This window comes from Leopardus geoffroyi, chromosome B3, assembly GCF_018350155.1.
Source record: "Leopardus geoffroyi isolate Oge1 chromosome B3, O.geoffroyi_Oge1_pat1.0, whole genome shotgun sequence".
Taxonomy (NCBI): domain Eukaryota; kingdom Metazoa; phylum Chordata; class Mammalia; order Carnivora; family Felidae; genus Leopardus; species Leopardus geoffroyi.
Window position 1 is genome coordinate 134886104 of NC_059337.1, and position 23757 is coordinate 134909860.

At 38.7% G+C, this 23757-nt stretch overlaps 1 protein-coding gene across 2 annotated transcripts in view; it reads right to left on the reverse strand.

Annotated features, from left to right (window-relative positions):
- Positions 1–22957, reverse strand: part of PPP4R3A (protein phosphatase 4 regulatory subunit 3A) — a 37770-nt gene extending 14813 nt beyond the window's left edge. For both annotated transcript variants that reach the window (XM_045451893.1, XM_045451892.1), the window contains exons 1-6: positions 22812–22957; positions 11995–12050; positions 8544–8642; positions 4472–5089; positions 556–633; positions 358–474 (exon numbers count right to left, since the gene is read on the reverse strand). In XM_045451893.1, the coding sequence (XP_045307849.1) occupies positions 358–474; positions 556–633; positions 4472–5089; positions 8544–8642; positions 11995–12050; positions 22812–22953 (1110 nt within the window). In that variant the 5' untranslated portion in view covers positions 22954–22957. The remainder of the gene's footprint in view (positions 1–357; positions 475–555; positions 634–4471; positions 5090–8543; positions 8643–11994; positions 12051–22811) is intronic.
- Between the last annotated feature and the right edge of the window lie 800 nt (positions 22958–23757).

A 23757-nucleotide genomic window follows, 5' to 3' on the forward strand; every position in this document is an offset into this window, starting at 1 on the left:
AATTATAAGAAAACAATGCAGTAAGAAAGAGGTCAAGGTAATTTGGCACGTAGAACCTGTTCTGTGGGTAAAGTTATACTTTCTTTTATTCCTGTTTACTTTTCTTCTGTCACATTTCAACGGACTGCAAATTTAACAATTTATTGTTAAAAATACGGAAAATTCCTGAGTATTCTTTCAATAAGGTTTAAGGACTCTTCTCTAACACTAGAATTTCATAGTTTTTACTGTATGTAATAATACACAGCTACTATTAAATCTTGGCTATAACCAAATAATTGCATGTAACATAAAAATATATTATCTTTGTGGATTAAAAATATAATGGAAATTAAATGCAAACAGAAACAAACTTACAAGGATGACTTCTAAAGCTGGTAATATGCCCATGTTTGACAAAGTCTTGAAAAAAGCATCTCTGTTTTGAGGTTGAAGCGTTTGGGAAAATGCACAAAATTCTTTTAAAAAGTTAACCTAAAAGAAGGAAAAGGACAAGTGAATATAAAAGATCTGTTGTTTTAGTTTTGTGCCTTTCATAAGTATCAAATTTCTTACCAATTCCTGTCTCTTTTCCTCATCTGTTGCTTCATCTGTTAGTTGTGCAAACAAATCTGTCAGAAATTTTTCATCTTCCTGTTAAATCAAAGGACAAATTTATGCTAATGGTAAGAGTATATTAAAACATAATTTTCAGATACTATAGAAGGTACAAACTCAATAACTGGAAAAAGGAAAGATGGTATTGGTAATGGTACTCTTTAAAAAGAGAGAAGGAAAAACCAAACTATTAAAGGAGAAACTGGGGATTTATAAAGGAAAATTATTCTTTATATTTGGGCAAGGCTTTAATTTCCTAAGCCTATTTAAGGGCCACCATGTGCATATTTTTAGGCTTTGTGGACCATATGGTCCCTGCCACAATCATTTAACTCTGTTGTTATAGTAAGAAACAGCCGTAAACAATATGTAAATGAGCGTGGCTGTGTTCAAATAAAACTTGACTTATAAAAAAGGATATGGGCTATAGTTCGCAACCCCCTCATTTACATAGGATTTTAAAACCTTACCTTTAGAGGGTAAGGTTCTACAACCTCTCATATGAAGGTAAAAATTAAGAAAAGCTTCCTTTGGGGTGCCTGGGTGGTTCACGTGGTTGAGCATTCCATCTTCATTCAGCTCATGATCCTATGGTCTGTGGGTTCAAGCCCATGTCGGCTCTCTGCTGTCAGCACAGAGACCACTTCAGATCCTATCCCTCCCTCTTCGCCCCTCCCCTGCTCACACTCCCATGCTCTCTCTCTCTCAAAAATAAAACATTTTAAAAATGTATTTTAAAAACAAAATTGTTTTAAAGCTTTATTTATTTTTGTGAGAGAGACAGTGTTGTGAGCAGGGGAAAAACAGAGAGAGGGAGACACAATATCCGAAGCAGGCTCCAGGCTCTGAGCCGTCAGCACAGAGCCTGATGCAGGGCTCGAACCCACAAACCACGAGATCATGACCTGAGCCGAAGCTGGATGCTTAACCGACTGAGCCACCCAGGCGCCCCTCCATCACTATTTTTCACTAAGATTTTATTATACTTTGGGGCACTGGGGTGGCTCAGTTAAGCGTCCGATTCTTGGTTTCACCTCAGGTCATGATCTCATGGTTTGTGGGTTTGAGCCCCACATTGGGCTCCATAGCTAGCAGCACAGAGCCTGCTTGGGATTCTCTCTTTATCTCTACCCCTCATGCTGTCTCTGTCTCCCTCAAAATAAACTTAGAATATCTATATTGATATAAAAATTTTTGTTATACTTTAATTCCATACTACCTCAGCTAGTGTTAGATTCAACCACTACTTCAGCCCTACAGACATGCCTAAGTTAAAAATATATACTTAGTACGTATGTACAGATATATGCATATGTGTGTATGTAATCTCCCACTAGATCATAAACTGCATAGTCTCTGTTGTACGTGCTCAGGAAACATTTTCTGTGATATTAAATTGGTTAATCTACCTTTACTTTTTCTAAAATATACAAACAGACCATACCTCAAGTGGCACCCAAATTCAAGACACATCCCAGATATAACATATCCCACCAAGTGGAAATCAAATGATTGAAAAAGATTCTCTGAATTGCTCTATTTGGGGATACAGAAGTTCAGAGAATAAGAATGTTTAAAAAAAAAAAATGTTTAATATGGGGTGCCTGGGTGGCTCAGTTGGTTGAGCGTCCGACTTCGGCTCAGGTCAGGATCTCGCAGTTTTTGAGTTCGAGCCCTGCGTCGGGGCTCCGTGCTGACAGCTCAGAGCCTGGAGCCCGTTTCGGATTCTGTGTCTCCCTCTCTCTGCCCCTTCCCCACTCGTGCTCTCTCAAAAATGAATAAATGTTAAAAAAAAATTTTTTTTTAATATTTAATAATGTTACACAGAGCAGTTAAGAGTAAGGGGAGAGTATGATTGTGTACATAAGGTGGGTAGAACCTGGTTTAAATTATATCTCAATCATCCCTTTTCAAAATTTATAAAATTCTTTCCTTCGTACCAGCACTTTGGATCTAAGTGGCCCCGCATCATGAGAAACAAAACTACAGCATTGGCAGCCAAGATTTTGCAAAGCATACTGTAGGGAAACAGACTCAATAACTTCAAATTACTCATACTTAATGAGTAAAACTGGCATCTCACAGGTATGAAGACCAAGAAAACACAGAAGTGACAAATCCCTGCATAACAAAATGAGAATCACATGGAGCTAAAGGAAAAGACCAGAAGCACTCAGGACTATCAAGGAAACCAGAACAGAGGCTCCAGTAAAAACTAGATGCTTATCAAAGAACAAATAGAAATTGGTACTGGAACCTTCTCCCTGTTCTATATCAATCACAATATACTGTACAGAGATTACTATTGTCCTTTACTGTATTGACTGTATTATTTGTTTAAATGTCTCTTTTAAAAAGAATGGAGAACATGTCAAATCAGTCAACATGAACTGGAATTATTCCCAGCTCCAGGACAGTAGTGTTGGTAAAATGACTTTTCTATTTGGGGCGCCTGGGTGGCTCAGTCGGTTAAGCGTCCAACTTTGGCTCAGGTCATGATCTCACAGTTTGTGAGTTCGAGCCCCGCATCGGATTCGGTGCTGACAGCTCAGAGCCTAGAGCCTAAACTTTGGATTCTGTCTCCTTCTCTCTCTGCCCCTCCCCACTTGTGCTCTGTCTCTCAAAAATAAATAAAAATGGAAAAAAAAAAAAAAAAAGACTTTTTTATTTGAACTTATAGTTTTGTTTCTTTAAGGTGACAAAGGCAAGAACCCTGAAAATACATCAATATTCTAAAAAGGAACAACCATAAAAATTAAACTCACTACTTTATTCATAACATGTCCTATCAAGCAGCTCTTACCGACATTTATTTGCCTCCTTTAACAAAACCAGGTTTCAATTATTTGTAGATATGAGGTAAAGTCTTATATCTTTCAAGTCATATCATCTGTCTGTTATTCTTACAATATCATGGGCATCAAAGAAACAAAAAACATGGCAGGTGCACAAATCATAGAACTTTGCGCATAGCGCAAAGATTTATCTCGGTTAGACTAGACTAATTCCTACACTATAGGATAATATCCTGAGAAGTTTTTGGACCTTGAAGGTGTTACAAATGTGGATTGCTGGCTAGCTCTCACAGATTTTGATTTCTGTGCTTTGTGCAGAATCCAGGAAACATTACACCCTAGGCAATTCTGATACAAGCACCCCTAAAACACCAGACCTGAGAGACTGGGGATACTGTAAAAAGAAAATTTGGGTTTTAATAAGGCAAATATTAATAGATACTTTAAAATAATGCTCAAAAGGCTTACATCACGTTCATGCATGATCTTTTATCGTCACATGACTTTACAGGGTAGATACCATCCTTCCGATCAGGAAACCGAAGTTTCAGGAGGTTAAGAAAGTTGCCCAAGTCACATAGCTATTAAGTGACAGGTGGAGCTGTAACTCATACCCACATCCAACTTCCCCCTACTCGTCTAATAAAGAAGCATGCATGCCCTTTGCTAAGGAGACACGCAACTATAATTTGCCAACATCTGTATTCCCTTGACCCTAAAAACTGGGTCCCTTTATATATAATTACCTGGCAGCGTTACCAATTCTACAGAACTTATATTCTTCAGTTAATTCTACATTCAACCATTTCATTAAGACCATTCCCTTAACTTCTTCAAGCTAGACTTCTTTATCACATTTACCTTCCCTGACGTAAACATAACACCCCTCTGGTCCCACAGTATTAAATATTATAGTCTCTTCTAATAACACCAACATACACACCTTCAGACAAAAATCAAAACTCAATTTAGGTATTTACAAGGAACAATAAATTACTTCTGCTAAATCAATTAACAGTTTAAACGGTATCAATCAAGAAGTATCTCTGTAAGTAGGAAAATAAAATGATCTAACTCACCTGTAACATACCAACAATTTCTACCTTATTGAAAAAGATAAAGGAGTGAAGTGTTGATAACATATTTTCTTCAAAGACTGAAGGGGTAGGTAGAACCATATCTTGGATGTACTGAACTCTGTATGTCTGATGAATTTTTTGTTTCAGCTCAGGATCAGATATGGGAATCACTTCCTTAAACTTGGCTGTTTTTGTTAGAAATTCCCTGTGTTTTCGTGGTTGTGATAAAGCAGGATCATATTCTAAGCATCCAATGACGTCCATTATACATTCCTCAGAAAACATAACTTCGAAAAGAGCAGTTCGATTCAAGAGGAAGATGCCTTTGATAATTTCATACAAGTGGTGCAGTCCTTCAATATTTTCCAAATCCTCACACACATGAAAAAGCTCTAAGAGCTTTTTAATATAACCCTCATTTTCCAGTGCTAGTGCAAGTTTTTCACGACGCAGGGGGGAAGGTAAAGATGATGCCACAAGTTCTGCAATTTCCTCAAGGCGACTTAATTCACAAGATGGCAATTCTAAACCCGGTGATGACATATCATCAAAACGCTCCTCTTCAGATTCATCTACGAGATCCTGAGTGATATCCACTGAAGGGTCCTTTCCTTGAACCTATTAAATAAGATTTACGATGGCTGTCATAGAATATAATCAAGCAAATCTAAATGATATTCTTAGATGAATACAAGAGATGTTTTAAGAATCCTAGCACTGTATGCCAGGAGAGCCACCAAAGTTTAAGTAAAATTCAAATAAATATCAAACATCATAATGTTGTGATCACAGAAAACATGTAATTAATTATAAGCTACAAGGAAAATTTTAATATCAATTCCTGAAAGCAAGGGCCAATGACATGTGCAAACTGGCTTTGGACCAAAGTGGGTCAGTGATATGCTATGAGTGCTGGTTGGTGGCCCCAAAATATCAGTTAAGAAAAACTATGGGAAACAAGCATATTTACACAAAAGTGAAACTATTTATAAAAAGCAACTGTAACATACACGTAGTAGAGCACAGTAGAGAAGAGTCCCCAAGATTATCTACTAAAAGTAACCAAACCATGGAAGTTTTCCTTTCTATTCACCCAAATCTATAGGTTTCATGATCCCTTCCAAGAAGCCCGAAAAGTGCTGTAAGCCCCAACTTAATGTCAATATACGGGCTCTCAAGGTTCACAATTAAATACATTTTAAGGTAAAAGGATATTTTTACCAAAGGGCATAGACTTATTTTGAAATAAAATAAGTTTTGCTATCTTAGCCCTATAATTTGAGACACTGTCACTAAATTTAGCAGCCCAACAGGCCAAGTTGAATGATAAAGGCATGGAAAACTTAGACCTTATATGAAACGGCCAAGAAACTGAAATTGCTTAGCACGGTTAAGAGAGACTGTTAATGGATACTGGAAGGGGAGAAGGCCTGGAAGAGGTTTTGAAATTATGCTCCAAGTTGATATCATCTTGACCTTAACCCAGTGGGCAACAACCACTGAAAGGCAACTAGGCACATTCACGGATTGTACCAGCCATAGTCTCAAGCTGGCTTTGGATTTGTTAACTACATAAACTCTCAATACAGCTTTAGATTCCTGATACTCAGGCTATGCCTTTACCTGTAGAAATACAGTAGCATTTGATTAAAAAACCAAATGTAAAGGGACAAAAACCCTTACTGTAATGACAATGCTATCTTGAGTTTATCTGCAAATATGAAGGGAATCAAAAAGGCCCATGGTTAGGATATTCTTGGAATCTGATCTACTCAGGGAATCAAGGTGGAATTGTAATGATTTGACAAATACGTTTCAGTCTTACTTTCGGAGAAGAAGTAATGAAGAATGAAAACAGAAGAAAGGGAGAATAAGCTACAAGTCTTCCTTAAGAGAAAGGATAAGTCTTGAAATGAAATGAAATGAAATGAAATGAAATGAAATGAAATGAAATGAAATGAAATGAAAAGAAAATGAGAATGTGGAGGCCATGAAAAGTGTAAGGAAGAAGAGATATATACAAACCTAGTATCTACTATCAAGGAGGATACTAGAAAATGGGGGAGACTTTTTGCTGTTTCTAGATCAAGAAACGAGCAGAGTTCAAGAGTAAGAGTTAAGATCTCAAAAGAGCAAAAGGTAATGCATTCCTTAGAGCTAGGATCTAGAAATTAAGAAGTACAGACAGGATCATGAAAGACTGTGACTGAGAAACAACAATTTGAATCTAAAGTATGCACAAGTTGAAGGGGAAGATCAGAAAATCATAAAATAGCCAGTGAGTCCTAGGACAGTTGCTAGAGACAAAGTATACAAATACTACTACCTATGGCCCAAGTGTAAATGAAGAATTACAGCCTAAGGATACGTATGGTGAGGATGTGACAATTTATTAAAGGCAATTTATTAAATTTATTAAAGCCTGTCATGACAGCAACACATGGAGTCCCAGGTGTGAGTATTGGCCCTAATAGACTGTGTCCAGAGTGAGCTTGTTCAACTCAGAAAAGTGAAGGAGAACAAGGTCTGTCTGAGCAATGGGTGCCCTTAGTATACCGAGCTCTTCAATCTCCTCTCTCTATGGGAGAACTACTACACACAGGACAAAATCTGGAGGCAAGTGCTATGAAAACAAACATATGGGAAAGAAAGCAAAGAACAAGAATGAAGAAAAAGGAATTCAGATATAAATGTCAGTCTTTCACACATTAGCAAAAAGGGACAGTTTGTTGGTCACGTTAATATGGGAAGAACACAGCTGAATAGGCGATCAAGCAGAAATAAATTCTGCAAATAAGGAAACACTGGGCCTCAAGGACACTGCAGTTTTATTAAAGCGATGGCTCTCAAACTTCAGGGGGCATTGAGAATCACCTAAAACAGGAACTGACAAATGATAGCCAAACATGGCCCACCACCAATTTTTGTAAATAAATCTTATTACCAGAGAACCACGCTCGTTAGGTATGCATCACGTGTGGCTACTTTCATTTTACAACAGGAGAGTTGAATGGCTGTTAAACTGCATGGCCAACAAGGCCTGAAATATTTACTATCCCGCCCTTTTCAGAGAAAATGTGACCTGGAAGGCTTGTTCAAATGTAATTCAAATACAATTACTAGGACCTACTCACAGAACTTCCGATTCAGTAGGTCTCAGGGTGGGGGTCTCAGAATTTGCATTTCTATCTGTTCTCAGGTCACACTGCTGGTCTGACGACCACACTTTGAGAACCAATAAATTAAAGAACCTGCTAAAGATTATTCTCCAATTAAAATAAATGTGGAGACTGAGAAACTGTCCTTAGGATGCAATCGTTTAAATGAGTCTATAACAAGAGCCAGTGGCTTTAGCATATAATAAATGCAAAACAGAGTGCATGACAAATGCATACCCGACAAGACGGTGGAGATTATGTGACCAGAGGTACCAGAGTCACTAGGAAATTCCAGAATCAACTGAGAACACGCAAGATGAGGTGGAACAGATAGTCAAGAATTACTAGAAGTTACTGAACAAAGTGAGATCAGATTGGCATTTTTAAAAAGATCCTTCTAGCTGTGTTATGGATTTGCGAAGACCAGTCAGGGTGAAAGCAATAAACAAGGCAAGAAATGACAGTGGCTTAGTAAATTGTGATAGCAGTGAAAATAAAGAGAAGTGAACGAATTTAAAATTTGTAATTGAAGGACTGAATGGATGTTAAGTGATGAAGGAAGGATAAATATGACCCACAAGTTTCTGGTTTCAGCAACTGGATGGCATTTACTGAGATGAGGGAGATGGGAGAATGAACAGATTCAGATGAGATTATGTTCGGTTCGGAACTATTAAATGAGACACTAGTGAACACTCATGGAGGAGCTCTCAAAGACAGCTGGATATGAAAGTGTGGAGTTCAGCACAGATTGAGGTAGATAAATTGCACTTGCCTATAAATCAAGCTTTTCACAGACAACAGTGAATTTAAGAAATATGAAATGCTATTTAAAATCTTGGGCATTAGCTAAAAGCGCAGCAAAAAACAATATACTCAGAGAGCATGTTAACTTTCTAGTTTCCTAAAATTACCTGACATATTTTCTCCCAAATTTCATCACATCCAGCTTTTTCTTGAAAGCTAAGGGCCAAGTCATAATTTTCTGCTTCAGACCACACAATCAAAGTATCCTTGAGAGAGAAAAAAAAAAGTCTGATTAGTATCAATTATCACAAACTACTTTAAAGTATAAGGCTTAAATAAACAAAGCAACAAGGAAATGCGTGTGAACAGTACTCAGCAACATCCATACTGGTAATTGCCAAGCCTCTGTATACCTGGCTATAAAATGAAAACAAGGTTTTCCTTAAGGAGAAGTTAACAAATAAATAAAAAGTACTACAAAGCGACCAATCTAAATGTACTAAAAGATACATACCTAAACACTGTATCAATCCTTTGCCTGCACACTAGTTACATTTTATGCTCTAGTCACAATGCCCAGAAAGGCAGCCTGAGCATTCATTAATTAGGGCACGTTAGGAGGATGGGATTAATAAACAAAATTCCTTCTCTCATCTCTCTATTGTCAACACTGGATGTTCTTTACCTGGGGCACCTGAAGCCCATGAAATTACTGGCTAAATCTGTAATATGTGAGCACTTATCTGGGCAGAAAGTTTTTTAACCTTCACCGAAGTGCTGTAGTTCAAAAAGCAAGATGCTCCTACCACCCACAACTCCTTTGCTCCTACTTGGACAGGCTTTTATTTAATGGTAATAAGTTTAATGAATAGTAAAAATATTTACAGGGTCTAAGATATCTTTTCAAACTTACTGACAGTAATAAGCATATACACTGTTCCAGAGTCATCAACTATTTCAAAAATAAGCCCTCCAACTGAGAGAGGTTTGTGACCCATATATGAAATTTTGAATGGTACCAAGGAGAATTACATTCAAAAAGAAGCCTAATGGAACAGCTACCATATAGCATTTTTTTTCAGGCTGGTCCAAAGAAAAGAATTAGGAGAAGTCAGAATTAGGAGGATGTGAGTACAACATAAAGAAAACATAATTCAATCTAAGAAATAACTGCAAGGAGCCAAGCAAAGGCTAGGTGAGCATCTACCAGAATGATAAAAGGTTCCTGTATTAAGAAGGAAACATGGCTAGTCCATCTTTAAGGTAACTTAAAAGATATGTCTACATGGAGGAAGCTTCAAATACTTTTCCCTATCAAAGATACCCCTTATTGTACACAGATGGATCCCCTGATTAAAAATTTGTCTCCTAGCCGGCATATTAATTCCTTTCAGTCAATTATGTAACTGTCCATCATGAGGACCAGTAGTCTCTCGCTGAACTACAGTGATGCCAACCAGAAGTAAATAAATGATCATCTGAATAGGCTGTGCAGTATTACTAATAGAATAAATCCACAATTTTTATTCAAAATTTTAAAAAACAGCTCAGAGACTCCTTTTTACTGTCCTCAAGAACTTCTAGAGATCATAGATACCAGGCACACATCTGTTCCCCAGTGACTGAGCAGCAGTTCAAACTCAAAATAATTTATATTAACATTGTAAGATCAACACACCAGAAATTAGTCAGTTGGGAAACCCCCTAGAGTCTGCTTCATCTTTAAAATAGGTAGAATATATATTGTTATGAAAATTGCTGATAATATAACACCTACTGGAACAAACCTAAAACCAATGATCACATTAGTAATAAGACAGATTTAATACAACCATAAGCAATTACTCTGGTACAATGTAAATTCAGATTCATCTACAGGCTTAAATCAGTGCACAGCTAGCCATTTGCAACCACGTGGATGGAACTGGAGGGTATTATGTTAAGTGAAATTAGTCAGAGAAAGACAAAAATCATATGACTTCACTCATATGAGGACTTTAAGAGACAAAACAGGACAAAAGAGACTCATAAATATGGAGAACAAACTGAGGGTTGCTGGAGGGGTTGTGGGAGGGGGGATGGGCTAAATGGGTAAGGGGCATTAAGGAATCTACTGAAATCATTGCTTCACTATATACTAATTTGGATGTAAATTTTAAAAAATAAAAAATAAATAAAAATACAGAAATAACCTTCAAAAAATATCAGTGCACAGTTAGACATATGCTCTTAACTGTCCATTTGACAAATTTAGAAGTTTGAAAATTTTTAGGAATTGCTCTTCTGTTTTCCTTAAAGAGCCTAAAATCATCTTGTTTATCATCCAACATTAACCTATAGGTTAAGACATACGGAGCTCTTCATTCATCCTCAAAGTAGACTTGATCTTTCCTTTTTCTTCAGATGACTTTTACTCTTCAACTAACTAAAACCTCAAAACACTAATTTATGTATTTAGGGATAGAATAGCAATGGCAAATACTCTAGTCTCCAGCCACTCCAATCAACCAATCTTAATGGTTCTTAATGGTTTTCTTAAGATCACTAAATGCAACAGTGTTAGCAGAACATTAGACTATCAAGAAAATATTTCAATTGTACCAAATGTTTGTTGGACAAATACATCACCACTAAACAGATTTAGGAGTTAATATCAGCTTTCCCATATACTCTCTATGTGACCTCAACCAAGTCACAATCTTTAGGGATCTAATGTGCAAAGTAAAGCCAACACTAACTTTCCTCTAGTAGTATTTTAATGGTCAGTGATGAAGCAAAGCACTTTACAATTTATTTATAGATTAATATATTTATAAAGTAATATACACATATGAATGCATTGGTAATAGCCTTTAGTCTAAATTATTTTATATCTATACCTTCAGGGCAATGCGGGGACTGATACTGCTTTTACTGGCTTTGTACAGCACTCAGTGGGTGTGTGTGTGTGTGTGTGTGTGTGTGTGTGTGTGTGTGTGTGCGCGTGCGTGTGTGTGTGTGTGTGTGTTCTGAATAAATACCCTTTGATGACAGTGCTACTAGGTACCAAATAGAGAAAGATTTACTTTCAGGTATCACTTGCTCTCTGAAGGATACAAGAAAGAGCATACTGAAACTAAAAGTTGTCTTAATAAACTGCATCACTGTTATATTACCATAAGGTCCTATTCAGGCTATGTAAGAAATCAGACTCTTACCTACACTGGATTGCTGTATAGGGACAGAAATATCCCTTCTGCACTAGCATCTACAAAGGCAAAGAAAGCAGTTTCTACCATTTCGTTGTGTTAACAGCTGATTATATCAGTAGCCACTTTTTTCTTTAGGGAGAAACCAGAAAACTATACTGTTTTAGTTTTAACTTTTGAGAATTAAATCTTAGTTGCTAGAATATCTGAAATATAAACTGTTTAACTTGAAGTGTTTTTTTTTAATTTAAAATAAAATGATTGCTTTATACAGAGATTGGTTGAAATCACATTTTAGAATTAGACTAGGAAAGTATGTTGTAACCTGTTTTGAATTTCTCATTGCAAGTAATCAATGGTAAATTTTCATTTAATCACCAAACTGAGAGGATAACATACAAGGTAAAACATAACATCTTCACATTTTTACCTGTTGTTTCTGATATGCGGTGTTAGGATTTATTTTGGACTCTAAAAGCAGAGAACCTGGGAAACAAAAGAAAAACAAAACAAAACATTCCATTATGTGATTGCAAAGCAGCACAATTACATTCCATCACATACACACACATTTCCTTTCCTGAACACTTGATACAAATGTAACTTCAGTTAAGGAAACAGTGTTTTAAAAACAATTTTAAATATAATAAAACTTGTAACCCAACAAATACTTGGTATGTTATGTTTACTTTTAACAAGAAGAACACAATTATCTGAAGAGTGAGGAATGGGTGGTAAAAGAAATCTAACACCTTATGGGCAGCACAGAGTAGTGACATGGCACAGCACGTAGCAGGATGACCTGGGTTTAAATCTCTGAAACACATCAGAACTTGGATACGATCCATTTCCCCAGTACATCCCCACATTATGCTTCACCTTCAGAAAGTCTCTTACTTCTGTTCCAGAATTGCCACACTTCTCTATCTTCAAATAATCAATTGTTTTCTGATAGTAAACTAATTTTAATTTGCACATTTCTGTATTTTTCCCCCCTGGCCCTATCATAAGACTTGCGATATTCAGGAAATAACTAGTACTTTGTTGGGGCGCCTGGGTGGCTCAGTCGGTTGAGTGTCTGACTTCAGCTCAGGTAATGATCTCACGGTTCGTGGGTTCGAGCCCCACGTCGGGCTCTGTGCTGCCTGTTGAGGATTCTTTCTCTCTCCGTTTGTCCCCTGCTCTCTGCACACTCTATCTCAGAAGTAAACTTAAAAAAAAATGTTTATTTATTTTTGAGAGAGAGAGAGAGAGAGAAAATGAGTAGGGGAGGGGCAGAGAGACAGGGACACACTGAATCCGAAGTAGGCTCCAGACACTTAACCGACTGAGCCACCCAGACCCCCCTTAAAAAATAAACTTTGATAAATTTCCCCGTGCTTCAATTTTCTTTATGCACAATTATTGGACTTTTAAATTTTGTAATTAGAAGTTGTCTAGTGTTGCATTCATAACACGAAAAAGCAGCAAGGACATGAATGTCTAGAGTCAACATTATTAAAAGCCTTCAACTATCTTTGTAAATATTCCTCCACTGTTTCCTGTAAATACTAGAACAGAAATTGCAATCTGTCGTCTCCCAGTGAAATCAGAGTATTCAGGTACATTATGGATCAAACTTAACTTTTTATAGATGAGTTGTGGCATACAATTATACTCAAAACGTGGTTTCTAGCAGAAAATACATTCCCAAAACCTACTTGAAATACCTATCACATCCTCAAAAACAATCCATCTTCAAAAAACTACATAAATAACAAACTGAAACTGGATTAAAGATCCAAGAGGTCTTGTGTCTTACAACCAAAATAAGTAATGCCTCTTTAAAATTAGGGGCGCCTGGGTGGTACTGTTGGTTAAGCGTCTGACTTTTTGGCTCAGGTCATGATCTCGCGGTCCATGGGTTCAAGTCCCGCATCGGGCTCTGTGCTGACTCAGAGCCTACTTTGGATTCTGTGTCTCTCTCTCTTTCAAAATAAACAAACGTTTAAATGAATGAATGAATAAATGTTAAACTGCACAGGGGCGCCAGTGGCTCAGTCATTTAAGTGTCCAAATTTAGCTCAGGTCTTGATTTCATGGTTCGTGGGCTTGAGCCCCGTGTCAAGCTCTGCTGACGATACAGGAACTGCTTGGGATTCTCTCTCTCTCTGCCCCTCCCCTACTTTCATGTGGACTCTCTCTCAAAATAAATGAACCAAAAAAAAAAAAAAAGTTAAGCTGCAATAAAAGCATGATCTACCCAAAAGAAAAAATTGGACATCATTGATCAATGATAATTGGATAGGATCAAAATCAAAATCTGTGCTACAAATAACACCATCAAGAATGTGAAAAGACAACCCATAGAGTGGGGAAAAATCATTGAAATCATATATCTGATTAAGGGATTTTTATACAGAACTCTGACAACTTAAATAATAAAAAGACAACCCAATTTTGGTCAATAAATCTCAACTGACATTTCTCCAAAGATATGGTCAAATGGACCAAGATACTCAACATCATTAGTCATTAAAGAGATGCAAATAAAAACCACAAATAAGACCATTTAACACCTGCTAGGATGCCTATAATCAAAGACAGTGTTGCCAACCATGTGGAGAAATTGGATCCCTCATACATTTTGCTTGAGGTATGTAAAAAGGCATCCAGTTTGTAAAACAGTTTGGCAGTTCCTCAATTGCTAGAATTACCAGCAATTCCACTCCTAGGTATATACCCAAGAGAAATGAAAACATATGTATGGTCACACAAATATGTGTACATGTAGTTTCTTAGCAGCACTTTTTCATAACAGCAAAAAAGTGGAAACAATCCAAATGTCCAAAAACTAATGCATAAATACTATTCAGCTATACAAAAAAAAAAAAACAAAAAAAAAAAAAAACACAAAAGCAAAAAAAACAAACAAAAAAAAGCCATAACATGGATAAAACCTGAAAACATTACAAGTGAAAGAAGCCAATCATAAAGGCCTATATTCTATGACTGTATTTATATGAAATGTACAGAGTGTACAAATCAGAGAAAGAGGTGTAGGTTAGTGATTGTTTAGGGCTGGGGAGGAAAGGGGAGTGAATACGTAGTGACTTCTAATGGTTACACGATTTCTTTCAGAGAGGACAAAATATTCTAAAATTAGATTGTGGTGATGGTTGCATAATACTGTGAATATACTGAAAAATACTGAATTATACACTCTGAATGGGTGAATTATATGGCATGTGAACAATGTTTTTGAAAAAGTGTAAATACTCATTTGGTAGAATACCACATAGCAGTGTTAATGAGTGAACCAAATATGTGAATCTTATAAATATCTACCATATAATTCTATTTACATAAAATTTAAAGACTAGCAAAAATTAACCTGTGGTGTTCATACACAGGTGGAGATAGTGACTGAGAAGGGACAGGCTTCCAGAGTGCTGGTTATTTTGCAAAAATTCATCAGGCGGAATCTATGTGCCTTTTTGATGTATTACACTTGAAAAGTTTTTTAAAAAGTTCAAGAGTAGGGGTAAACAGAGGGGTGGAGTTATCACTTCAAATTGTGCTTTCGAAAACCACACCTGTAACAGTGTGTCAACTATACTTCAATAAAAAGAAAGAAAGAAAGAAAGAAAAGAAAAGAAAAGAAAAGAAAAGAAAAGAAAAGAAAAGAAAAGAAAAAAACACACACCTGACCTGGCCGCTCTAAGAACAAAAAGTGGTAGTGGTACAACTATTATTTTTCAGGTACCAACTCCTTTTGCATTTGCTTCAAAACTCTCTCCCCATAAAATTACAGGGTTAAGGGTAATGAGAAAGGAAAAACCACAAATTCAAGTGTTCCCCCCAAAAGCCCTAGCTAAAGCAAGAATAAGCACATAACTAGAAGCTTCTGATGTTGGCAAGTTTTTCTTTTTTCTGGGTCGCTCAAGATGTTAAAGGGAAGTATCTTCTGAAACACATTTTCAGTCACATCCCATGGCTTTGACCTAATACACCACCTTAGGAAGTCCACCTCTGGTCCCCAAATACCATGCTCCCTAAGAAAGCAGTAAGTAGGCTGCAGAGGGTGAAGCATGGAAACTGCCTTTTAGTTTGGGGGCTAAGATAATAACAAAGACATATTTCTAGTTTTATATCTAGGCTATCTATTAGGTAGGTTCCCTTCCCTTATCTCTTAGTTTCTACTAGATCAAGTTATGAGCACTTCTCCAATTAACTGAAAAAGAACCAGTTGAGTGTTAATACGCATTAACACAATCCTTTCTCCCAAGTTTACTTGTCTCAGTTGCTGTAGCTACAGTACCCGGAATAGCCATTTCATCCTAGTAATATATGGGTATGGCTGGGGATATAGAGTTCAACTGTAGGTGAGAGGCATTTATCATGGTAGCAGAGACAACAGGGGAGAAATGAGGAAGATGATCCGTAGCAGCAGACCTCAAGCAACATTGCAGGAGGTAGAGTTGGTTCTCATTAAGGAGAACACATGCTTTTGATACCAGGTAGGTCCAATGTTAGCTTAATAACTGAAGCACATATGCACAAGAGACCCCACCCAAACTTCATTTGAGAAACATACCCATCCTCTCCAATAAAAGATGCCTTATCCCCCAAGAAGAATTCACTCTCACCCTCTCCATGACACCTCCTCCTCGTGTGACAAAGACACTCTGTCACACAGACTAGAGAAAGACAAGCCTACACAGCAAACCCCAATATCAAAGACTTGAGAAAAGCCAGTTGGCAAGGATATACTGGACACAGAGAAAAATCAAGACCATGATCAAACTAAAAGGAATGCATCAATACATGGAATTCAGTTTGTCACTGCAGAATCTATCATTCAGACCAGTAGCAAAATCAAACACCCTCAGGTGAGCTAAAGTGTATTCCTACACAGCAAATGCTTGTCGGAGTCTATGTCAAAGAAGCTCTGATAGGCCTACGAGTCCATATTTGCACATAGACTTCTTAAAAAAAAAAAAAAAAAATTAATTCTTTTTTTACTAATACCAAGACTGACAACCAGCACAACTTTTGGGGAGGGTCACTTTATCTGTATCTAAAAGACTTTTAAACACATACTACTCTTTGGTCTAACAGTTCTGGAAATTAGCCTACATGTTCACACAGTGCCAAGTATACGAACAAATGGGTCACTAGCAGCATCCGTAATGGTAAAAACCTAGAAACAATCTCTATGCCAGCTGTCCTCAAAGTGGGGGACCTCAAGGAGTCTGGAAAATCAAAACTATTTTCATAATATGACTAAAATATTATTTACCTTTTTCACCCTTTTTTTCTCAGTGTTGACACTGATATTGCAAAAGATTGAATGCAGAAGCAGGTTAAGAAATTAAACCAGACACTAAAGAGATTTGTAAAACTACGAAACAAGGGACACTCTTCTCACTAAATTCTGACTTAAGAAAAGCTTTTTAAAGTCTTAGTTTTAAATTCTAATATGGCAAATATCAGTAGATACAACCCACATAAAACAAAAGTTTTGGGGGATCCCAAGTTCTAACAGTATAAAGATCTCCTGGGGAAGAAAGTTACAGAAATGCTACTCTATGCCAGCAACAGTATACTTGCAGGAATTAAACATATACAATGATTTACTATGCTTTTAGATGACAGATCTATGTATCTTAACATAGATGCCCTAAATATATAGACAAAAAGGAGGTCTGTACACTCAGGAAACGGGGGAACAATGGTATAGGAGGGAAAATGCCACTCAGAACATCACCAAGACAACTGTAAGTAGAAGTTGTCAAACATAGATAAGCAAGAATGATGGACAATAAAACATTTAGTACAACAATGAGTATAGATGATTTGAGGTCATTAAAAACTTTACCTCCCTGCTTCATGACATCTTTGTTCCTCCTGTAAAATGAAATGTATCCTTGAATCTATTCTTGTATCCTGCTGCCAATTCCCAACACACCTCGATCAAAACAAATACCTCCAGGGAGTGGGATGAGAAGTAGTTGGTAGCACACCACTGAAGCATCATTCCAAAAGTGTCTGAATCAGAGAACCTACAACTAGTGCCTGCCGCCTGGATCCAGCCAGCAGACAGCCTGTTTGGGTTGTAGTCTAACACACATTCATACACTGAATTCATGAAAATGTTTTAAAATGCAAAGACTTTACATTAAAAAAAAAATCTAGATTTCTGGCTGAGTGCAGGAAAAAAAGACCACAGAACTAAACTATTTAATCAAAGAGTCACTAGAGCCAAGACTTATGGTTAGAAAAAATGATATCCCTAGGGTTGTTGTATTAACCAAAAATTTCAAGTGCCAACCCCAGCATCTACTACATAACCAGCACTCAGTACTTTTTTTTTTTTTTAAAGCATGGTCAAAATATCATTTCACTGGCATCACTGTGCTGCTGAATAGCAGAAAAATTAGTAATAACAATTATCCAGAAACATATTACAATGAAAGATTAATCAACAGGTTTATATTGCTTAAGAAAAATACTGTAGCAAATAATACTTAGAAAACACTCCAAGAAAACTGTTAAGATTTTTAATCTTCTGATACAGTGTTATTTAGCTAGAAAGTTCACTTGATTAGAAGACAGCATTTCCTTTCACTGGAGAAATGAGATGTTACAGTTTCTGTAACTTTTATCACTCTATTTTCAGTATCAACCAACGAATCAAGTTCAGGTTGTTAAACAGTTTAGGGGCGCCTGGGTGGCTCAGTCGGTTGAGCGTCCAACTTTGGCTCAGGTCATGATCTCACAGCTCATGAGTTCGAGCCCCACGTTGGGCTCTGGGCTGACAGCTCAGAGCCTGGAGCCTGCTTCGGATTCTGTGTCTCCCTCTCTCTGCCCCTAACCACCTTGCATTCTATCTCTGTCTCTCTCAAAAATAAATAAACATTAAAAAAATTTAAAAAAAGAAAAGAAAAGAAACAGTTTAGATTTGGATAAATTAAAGATTTCAGAATGAACAGGTCCAGCTGTCACTCCACGGTAAGCAGTTTACCGTCTACTCATCTCTGGTATACTGTCCTTAATGTTCAAAACTAAGGGCAGGAGCTTAAGTACTGTGCTTCATTAGAGGAAATAAAACACCATCAAAAATGAGTTATTTCAAGTCCAAAATATCATCTGGATAGGACAGCAGCATACACTTTAAACCTATAGCAATTCTGTGTTCCAAGTCCCTCTCTCCTAATTTTGTGGCTCAAGTTACACACAGCGTTTAAAAACTGAAATGAAGCCTGGGGGAAAAAATGGTGGCATTACATTAAGAGGTTCCACGCCTATGTCAAACTTTCACTACACTCCAGCCCGATCACCTATACCCGACCTAGCTGATGGACTTCAAACTGTCGAAGTTACCACCCACAACAGATGATAAATAAGGGTTTGCTCACCCTAGGCCTACTGATTTTCTACAAAAGTAGGTCTACATAAGAAAAAAAAAAAACCAGGGGGCTTTAAATGGACTTTTCAAAGTGAAATCTTTCTCCCCTACTGATACCGAGCTCTCCTTAGCAGCTAAATCTGGAATGCCAACTGTACACAAGATTCTATACTACTTACTAATTTATGAGAAAAAAAAAAAAATGCTGTTACTATCTCTGTTCAAATCACCACAACAGCCCAAACAAAACAAAACAGGCTTTCCACCTAAAGTGTTCTGACCTCCTTTTCTAATTATAGTGGGGGTGAGCCACTACCTACTACTACGTTCTACAAGAGGCAGACGTACAGGAGTCTAGTTTTCGCCACAGTAGCAGTTCTGCCTTGACAAAAACACTTCCCCGTCTCATTTTCTTCATGCCCCAAGTAATACTGAAAATTTAACCTTCTAAACTCTGAAATAGGTAAGTCAGACAATAGGGGAAACTATTTTGAAATGTAAAAATTACTTAGTATAACTTAAGGTAAAAACCAAATGTAAGAACACTATTCTTGATGCTTGGCAAGTAATCCAGAAAAAAAGAACATGGATATGATTTTATGTAAAAAAGACATCCTTCACTGTGTGGAGAAATTCCAAATTCTTTTATCAATTCTAAAATTGGAAGATGGAAGTGGTGAAAGCCACAATAAGACGTTAGAATGATCTGAAATAATAAACTGAGAGGGCAAGGTAAGGGATGACATTATTATCCTTCACTTCAAGCAACTTAACAGGTACAGAAGTTGAAAGAAGAAAAAAAAAACACAATACCAAGTAATTTTTATTGTTAGATGGAATTTTGCAGGTACCTGAGAAATGAAGTAATCTATCTTCATTAAAGAAAGGGTTGTGTTCGTACAAAGTATTTTACCAGTATGAACTAATGAATAAGGAACCCCTAAAAAAATGGGCTCGATAGCTTGCAGGACATCCCTTCCTCCAAGGCAAGGTGGGCTACAGATTTGCCAAGCCACTCAGTTCAGAGGGGAAAGGCACATACTTACACACAAAGATGCACCCTGTCAACAGAGAGGCCACAAGTACTTCCATTCAGAAGTGGCCTTCCTGATTTTCGGTGTAGTGTATAAAGGCCTCTAACAAGATAAAAGGCTCATTTTATGGAAAATCAGAAATACTTTCCATTTTGTTCACCACAATAAATACAGAGATTCTCAATTATCCTATAATGGAGAATGGGAGAAGCACACAATAATGGATGACCCAAATTAGCAGTCCATATAAAAACTTCCATCTGGCGTGAAGATAAACTATAATTTTAAATATCTTTAGGCTAAAAAATTTTTTTATGTTCTTTGAAATAAGCTTTGAAAGTATAAAGCAGCAAATGCAAGTAGACAGCAATAATGGGAATTTAAAACACACTATAAACAGTTAATGCTAAATAACAGTCTCAAGCCATAGGCTAGCTGTCTGAGCCTCAGTTTCCCCATCTGCAAAATATAGCTAATAATAGTACCTACACCAGATGACACAAGTAAACAGTCTCTGGCACATAGCAGGTACTCAATAAATTTTTACTTTGAATCCTATTTGGAGTTTTCCTATTAGAAAAAACATTAACCAAACTAGGGATTATTTAAATTGTTTTTTTTAATATTTATTTATTTTTGAGATAGAGCACGCGCAAGTTGGGGAGGGCAGAGAGGGAGAGAGAGAATCTCAAACAGGCTCAGCACTATCAGTGCAAAGCCTGGTGCAAGGCTCGATCCCACAAACTGTGACATCATGACCTGAGCCGAAATCAAGAGTGGGATACTTAACTGACTGAGCCACCCAGGTGCCCCCAAACTAGAGATTATTTACGACATTATTCCATAAGTGTGCTGGAATTTTCTAAACCCACTCTTTGGATTTAGTTTTCCTTAATCTTAAATTTAACAAAGGCACATCAGTTATATTTAGTTCAGCTTTTTCTCTATCAATAAATAAAAATAAATAAAACTAATGGATAAAAATTAAAACCATTTTGTTTTTGCCATTCAACGTGTTTTATTGCAGAGTTCCAAACTTTCCAAAGGGAGGAAGGGAGTTTAGGGGCTATTTCCAAAGAGGTAAAAATAAAAATGGGAAACAACCAGATCCCTACATGAGTACATTAGAACGGGAGGATTCCCTAGGATAGTAGGACATTAAAACATAGCACTTAATACTTTAAACAAAACACTCTGCATAATGAGTCCAATTAAATACATGATGTGAATGTTAAACATGTTATTTTAAGTTATGAGATTTCAAAGAATTGACCTCAAATCTACCCACAGTTTCATTCGGAAGTTAACTGAACCTACAAAGCCCATTCTTTCAACTCATTATGTAAAAAGTTTTCCAAACATGCAAAGGAGGAGATGTTAGAGTAGTGGTGACTATGTGATAGTCACACAAAAGCATGCTAACACATTCAAACTTGTATTTTTAAGAGGCAAATAATAGGCCTCAGACAAATATTCCCAGTGTATTCAAAATCCTTTAAATCCCTCCCAAAGGAAATAATGTCTCCAATTAGGCTATTCTGGGTAGCCTTATAAAGATAACCTGCGGCCAATATAACTCCAAATTACAATTTTTCAAATCAAATTGAAAATCGATGTCCCTTGAATGTTCAATTACAGAAGGGTGAGTCTTGTTTGTTTTTCATGGAATGGGGAGTTCAGGGTTGAAAGTCCAATTAAAATTCCTTGAAACGAGTTTGTAATAATTCTGATACAGAACAACTACAATCCTAATAAACAAATAGGTAGAGTGAAATTATAGACTAATGTAACAAGACAAGTTTTCAAATTCGGGAGAAACAATTTGAAAACACTTTCACCTGACGTGAACATTTTAAGTGAAACTCAAGCTAGGCCACAGAGAGAGAGAAGTGGCAATCCCTAAATAAAGTAAGTCTTGAAAAAGGTGAAACGCTTATTTTCAAACAACTGGGTCTTTGAGCCTGGAGGGCTATTTCAAAACATGTGAAGCACAGGCACTAAGGCAGATTCAAAAGGTTTTAAAGTTACTGGCCAATTTCTCCCCACCTGTTAATTGAACCAACCAAATAATGAATATACATTTAAGCAATCCAAAACAAACAAAAACAGCTCGTATAAAATTATTCCAAGCTTACAAGAAGTTTACACAAACAATACACAAAAATCTGTATTTGTGGAAAAGACAACACTGGGGGAACACAAATCGATCTTCTCATGGCAAAGCAGCATTTTCTCTGCCGAATGCAGAGTTGCCAGATTCATGAACCAGTGTTGCCAATATGCAACACGATCAAAAAAAACTGTAGCAGAAAAAGTTAAAAAAAAAAAAAAAAAAAAAAAAAAGGGCACAGCAAAACGTTCTCCAAAGACTGAAACACCTAAGAACTTTCTTCGCTCCGAGAAAGTTTCACGCCTGCTTTACAGATGAGTGAACTAAGGCAGAAGATCGGATTAATCAGTGCCTTTCTCAAGGTCACTCTAGTGCAAAAGAACAGTCCGGGCTCCCGATCTTAGGCCCCCGACCTCTCCACACGCCCAGGCAGCACAGTTCAAGCGTGCTGGGCTCCCCTCGTCCCCGCAAGTGCTACCAAGCGCTGGGAGGAAAAAGACATTTCGAGCGCTCCCCGTGCAGCTAGCTCCAGGAGGACTGGAGTGCTGGTGGCCCGTCCTCCCCGAGGGCGGCAGCCGCCCCCAGCCCCAGTCGCCCCCTCCGTTCTCGCAGAGGGCCACTAGCCCCAACCAACCAGGGAGGTGGCCCAGGGCCGGGGTGGGGTGGGGTGAGGGAGGGGAAGCAAGGGTCCCGCCGCAAAGGGCTTCACTTACCATCGCTCTCGGCCCTGACAAGCAGGGACATGCCCTTCAGCCGCTCCACGTAGCCCGACGAAACATGCCCGGTGCCCCGGTCGTCCCACTGCCGGTCCTCGTTGAGCGTGTAAACCTTCACCCGCCGCCGGGTGTCGGTCATCGTGCCGCCCGGGGGCCGGGGCAGAGGCCCCGCTGGCGTCGCCCAGGAAGGGGGGCCGGGACAGGCGGGAGCCAAGGCAGGAGGACGCCCGCAAGCGGAGGACGCCCGAGCCTCACTGCCGCCGCTGGCCGCTGCGGGGCCGCGGGGCCGCCCGCATGGCCCGCTCCCGGGCCCGAGCTCTGGGCCCCGGCCTTTCCTCGCCTCCGACTCCTCGGCGCTATTGTCCAGGCCCGGCGAGCCCGGCCGCCCCGACAGGGGCGCGCAGCGCTTCGCAGCCTCCCGCCCCGATGCGGTAGGAACTCGAGGCGCCGGTCACTGCCCTGCTCCCGCCTCCGCCATGATCTCCGCGAAGCCGCTTCCCGCGCCGCCGCCGCCTCCTCAGGCCGCCGCCGCCATGTTTTCCTTCCTTATACCTGGCCCTGCCACCGCAGCCAGTGGCTCCGCTCCGCTCCCCTGCTTCAGATGTCCCCAGCCGAGGGGTGCCTGCTCCTGCTGCAACTGCTACCACTGCGCGGGAGACTGCGAGAGCCCCCAAGCGCACGAGCGCTCCTGGCTCCTGGAAGTCCCTTTCCCTTCGCCGCTGCCACCGCCTCTTCCGTCTTCCTCACGAAGCCAAAGCCGCCGCCATCTTGGTTCGCCCCTCAATAGCGGCGCGCGGGGCCACCCAGGCAGCAGCTGCAGGGGCGGCCCGTTGGCCCCACCATTTAAAGAGACAGGAGCGAGGCCGGGAGCCTCGCTGCGGCGGAGGCCGCGGACGGAGGCGGGAGGCGGGCGCCGAGTTGCCGAGGTGGCGGGAGCGCAGGG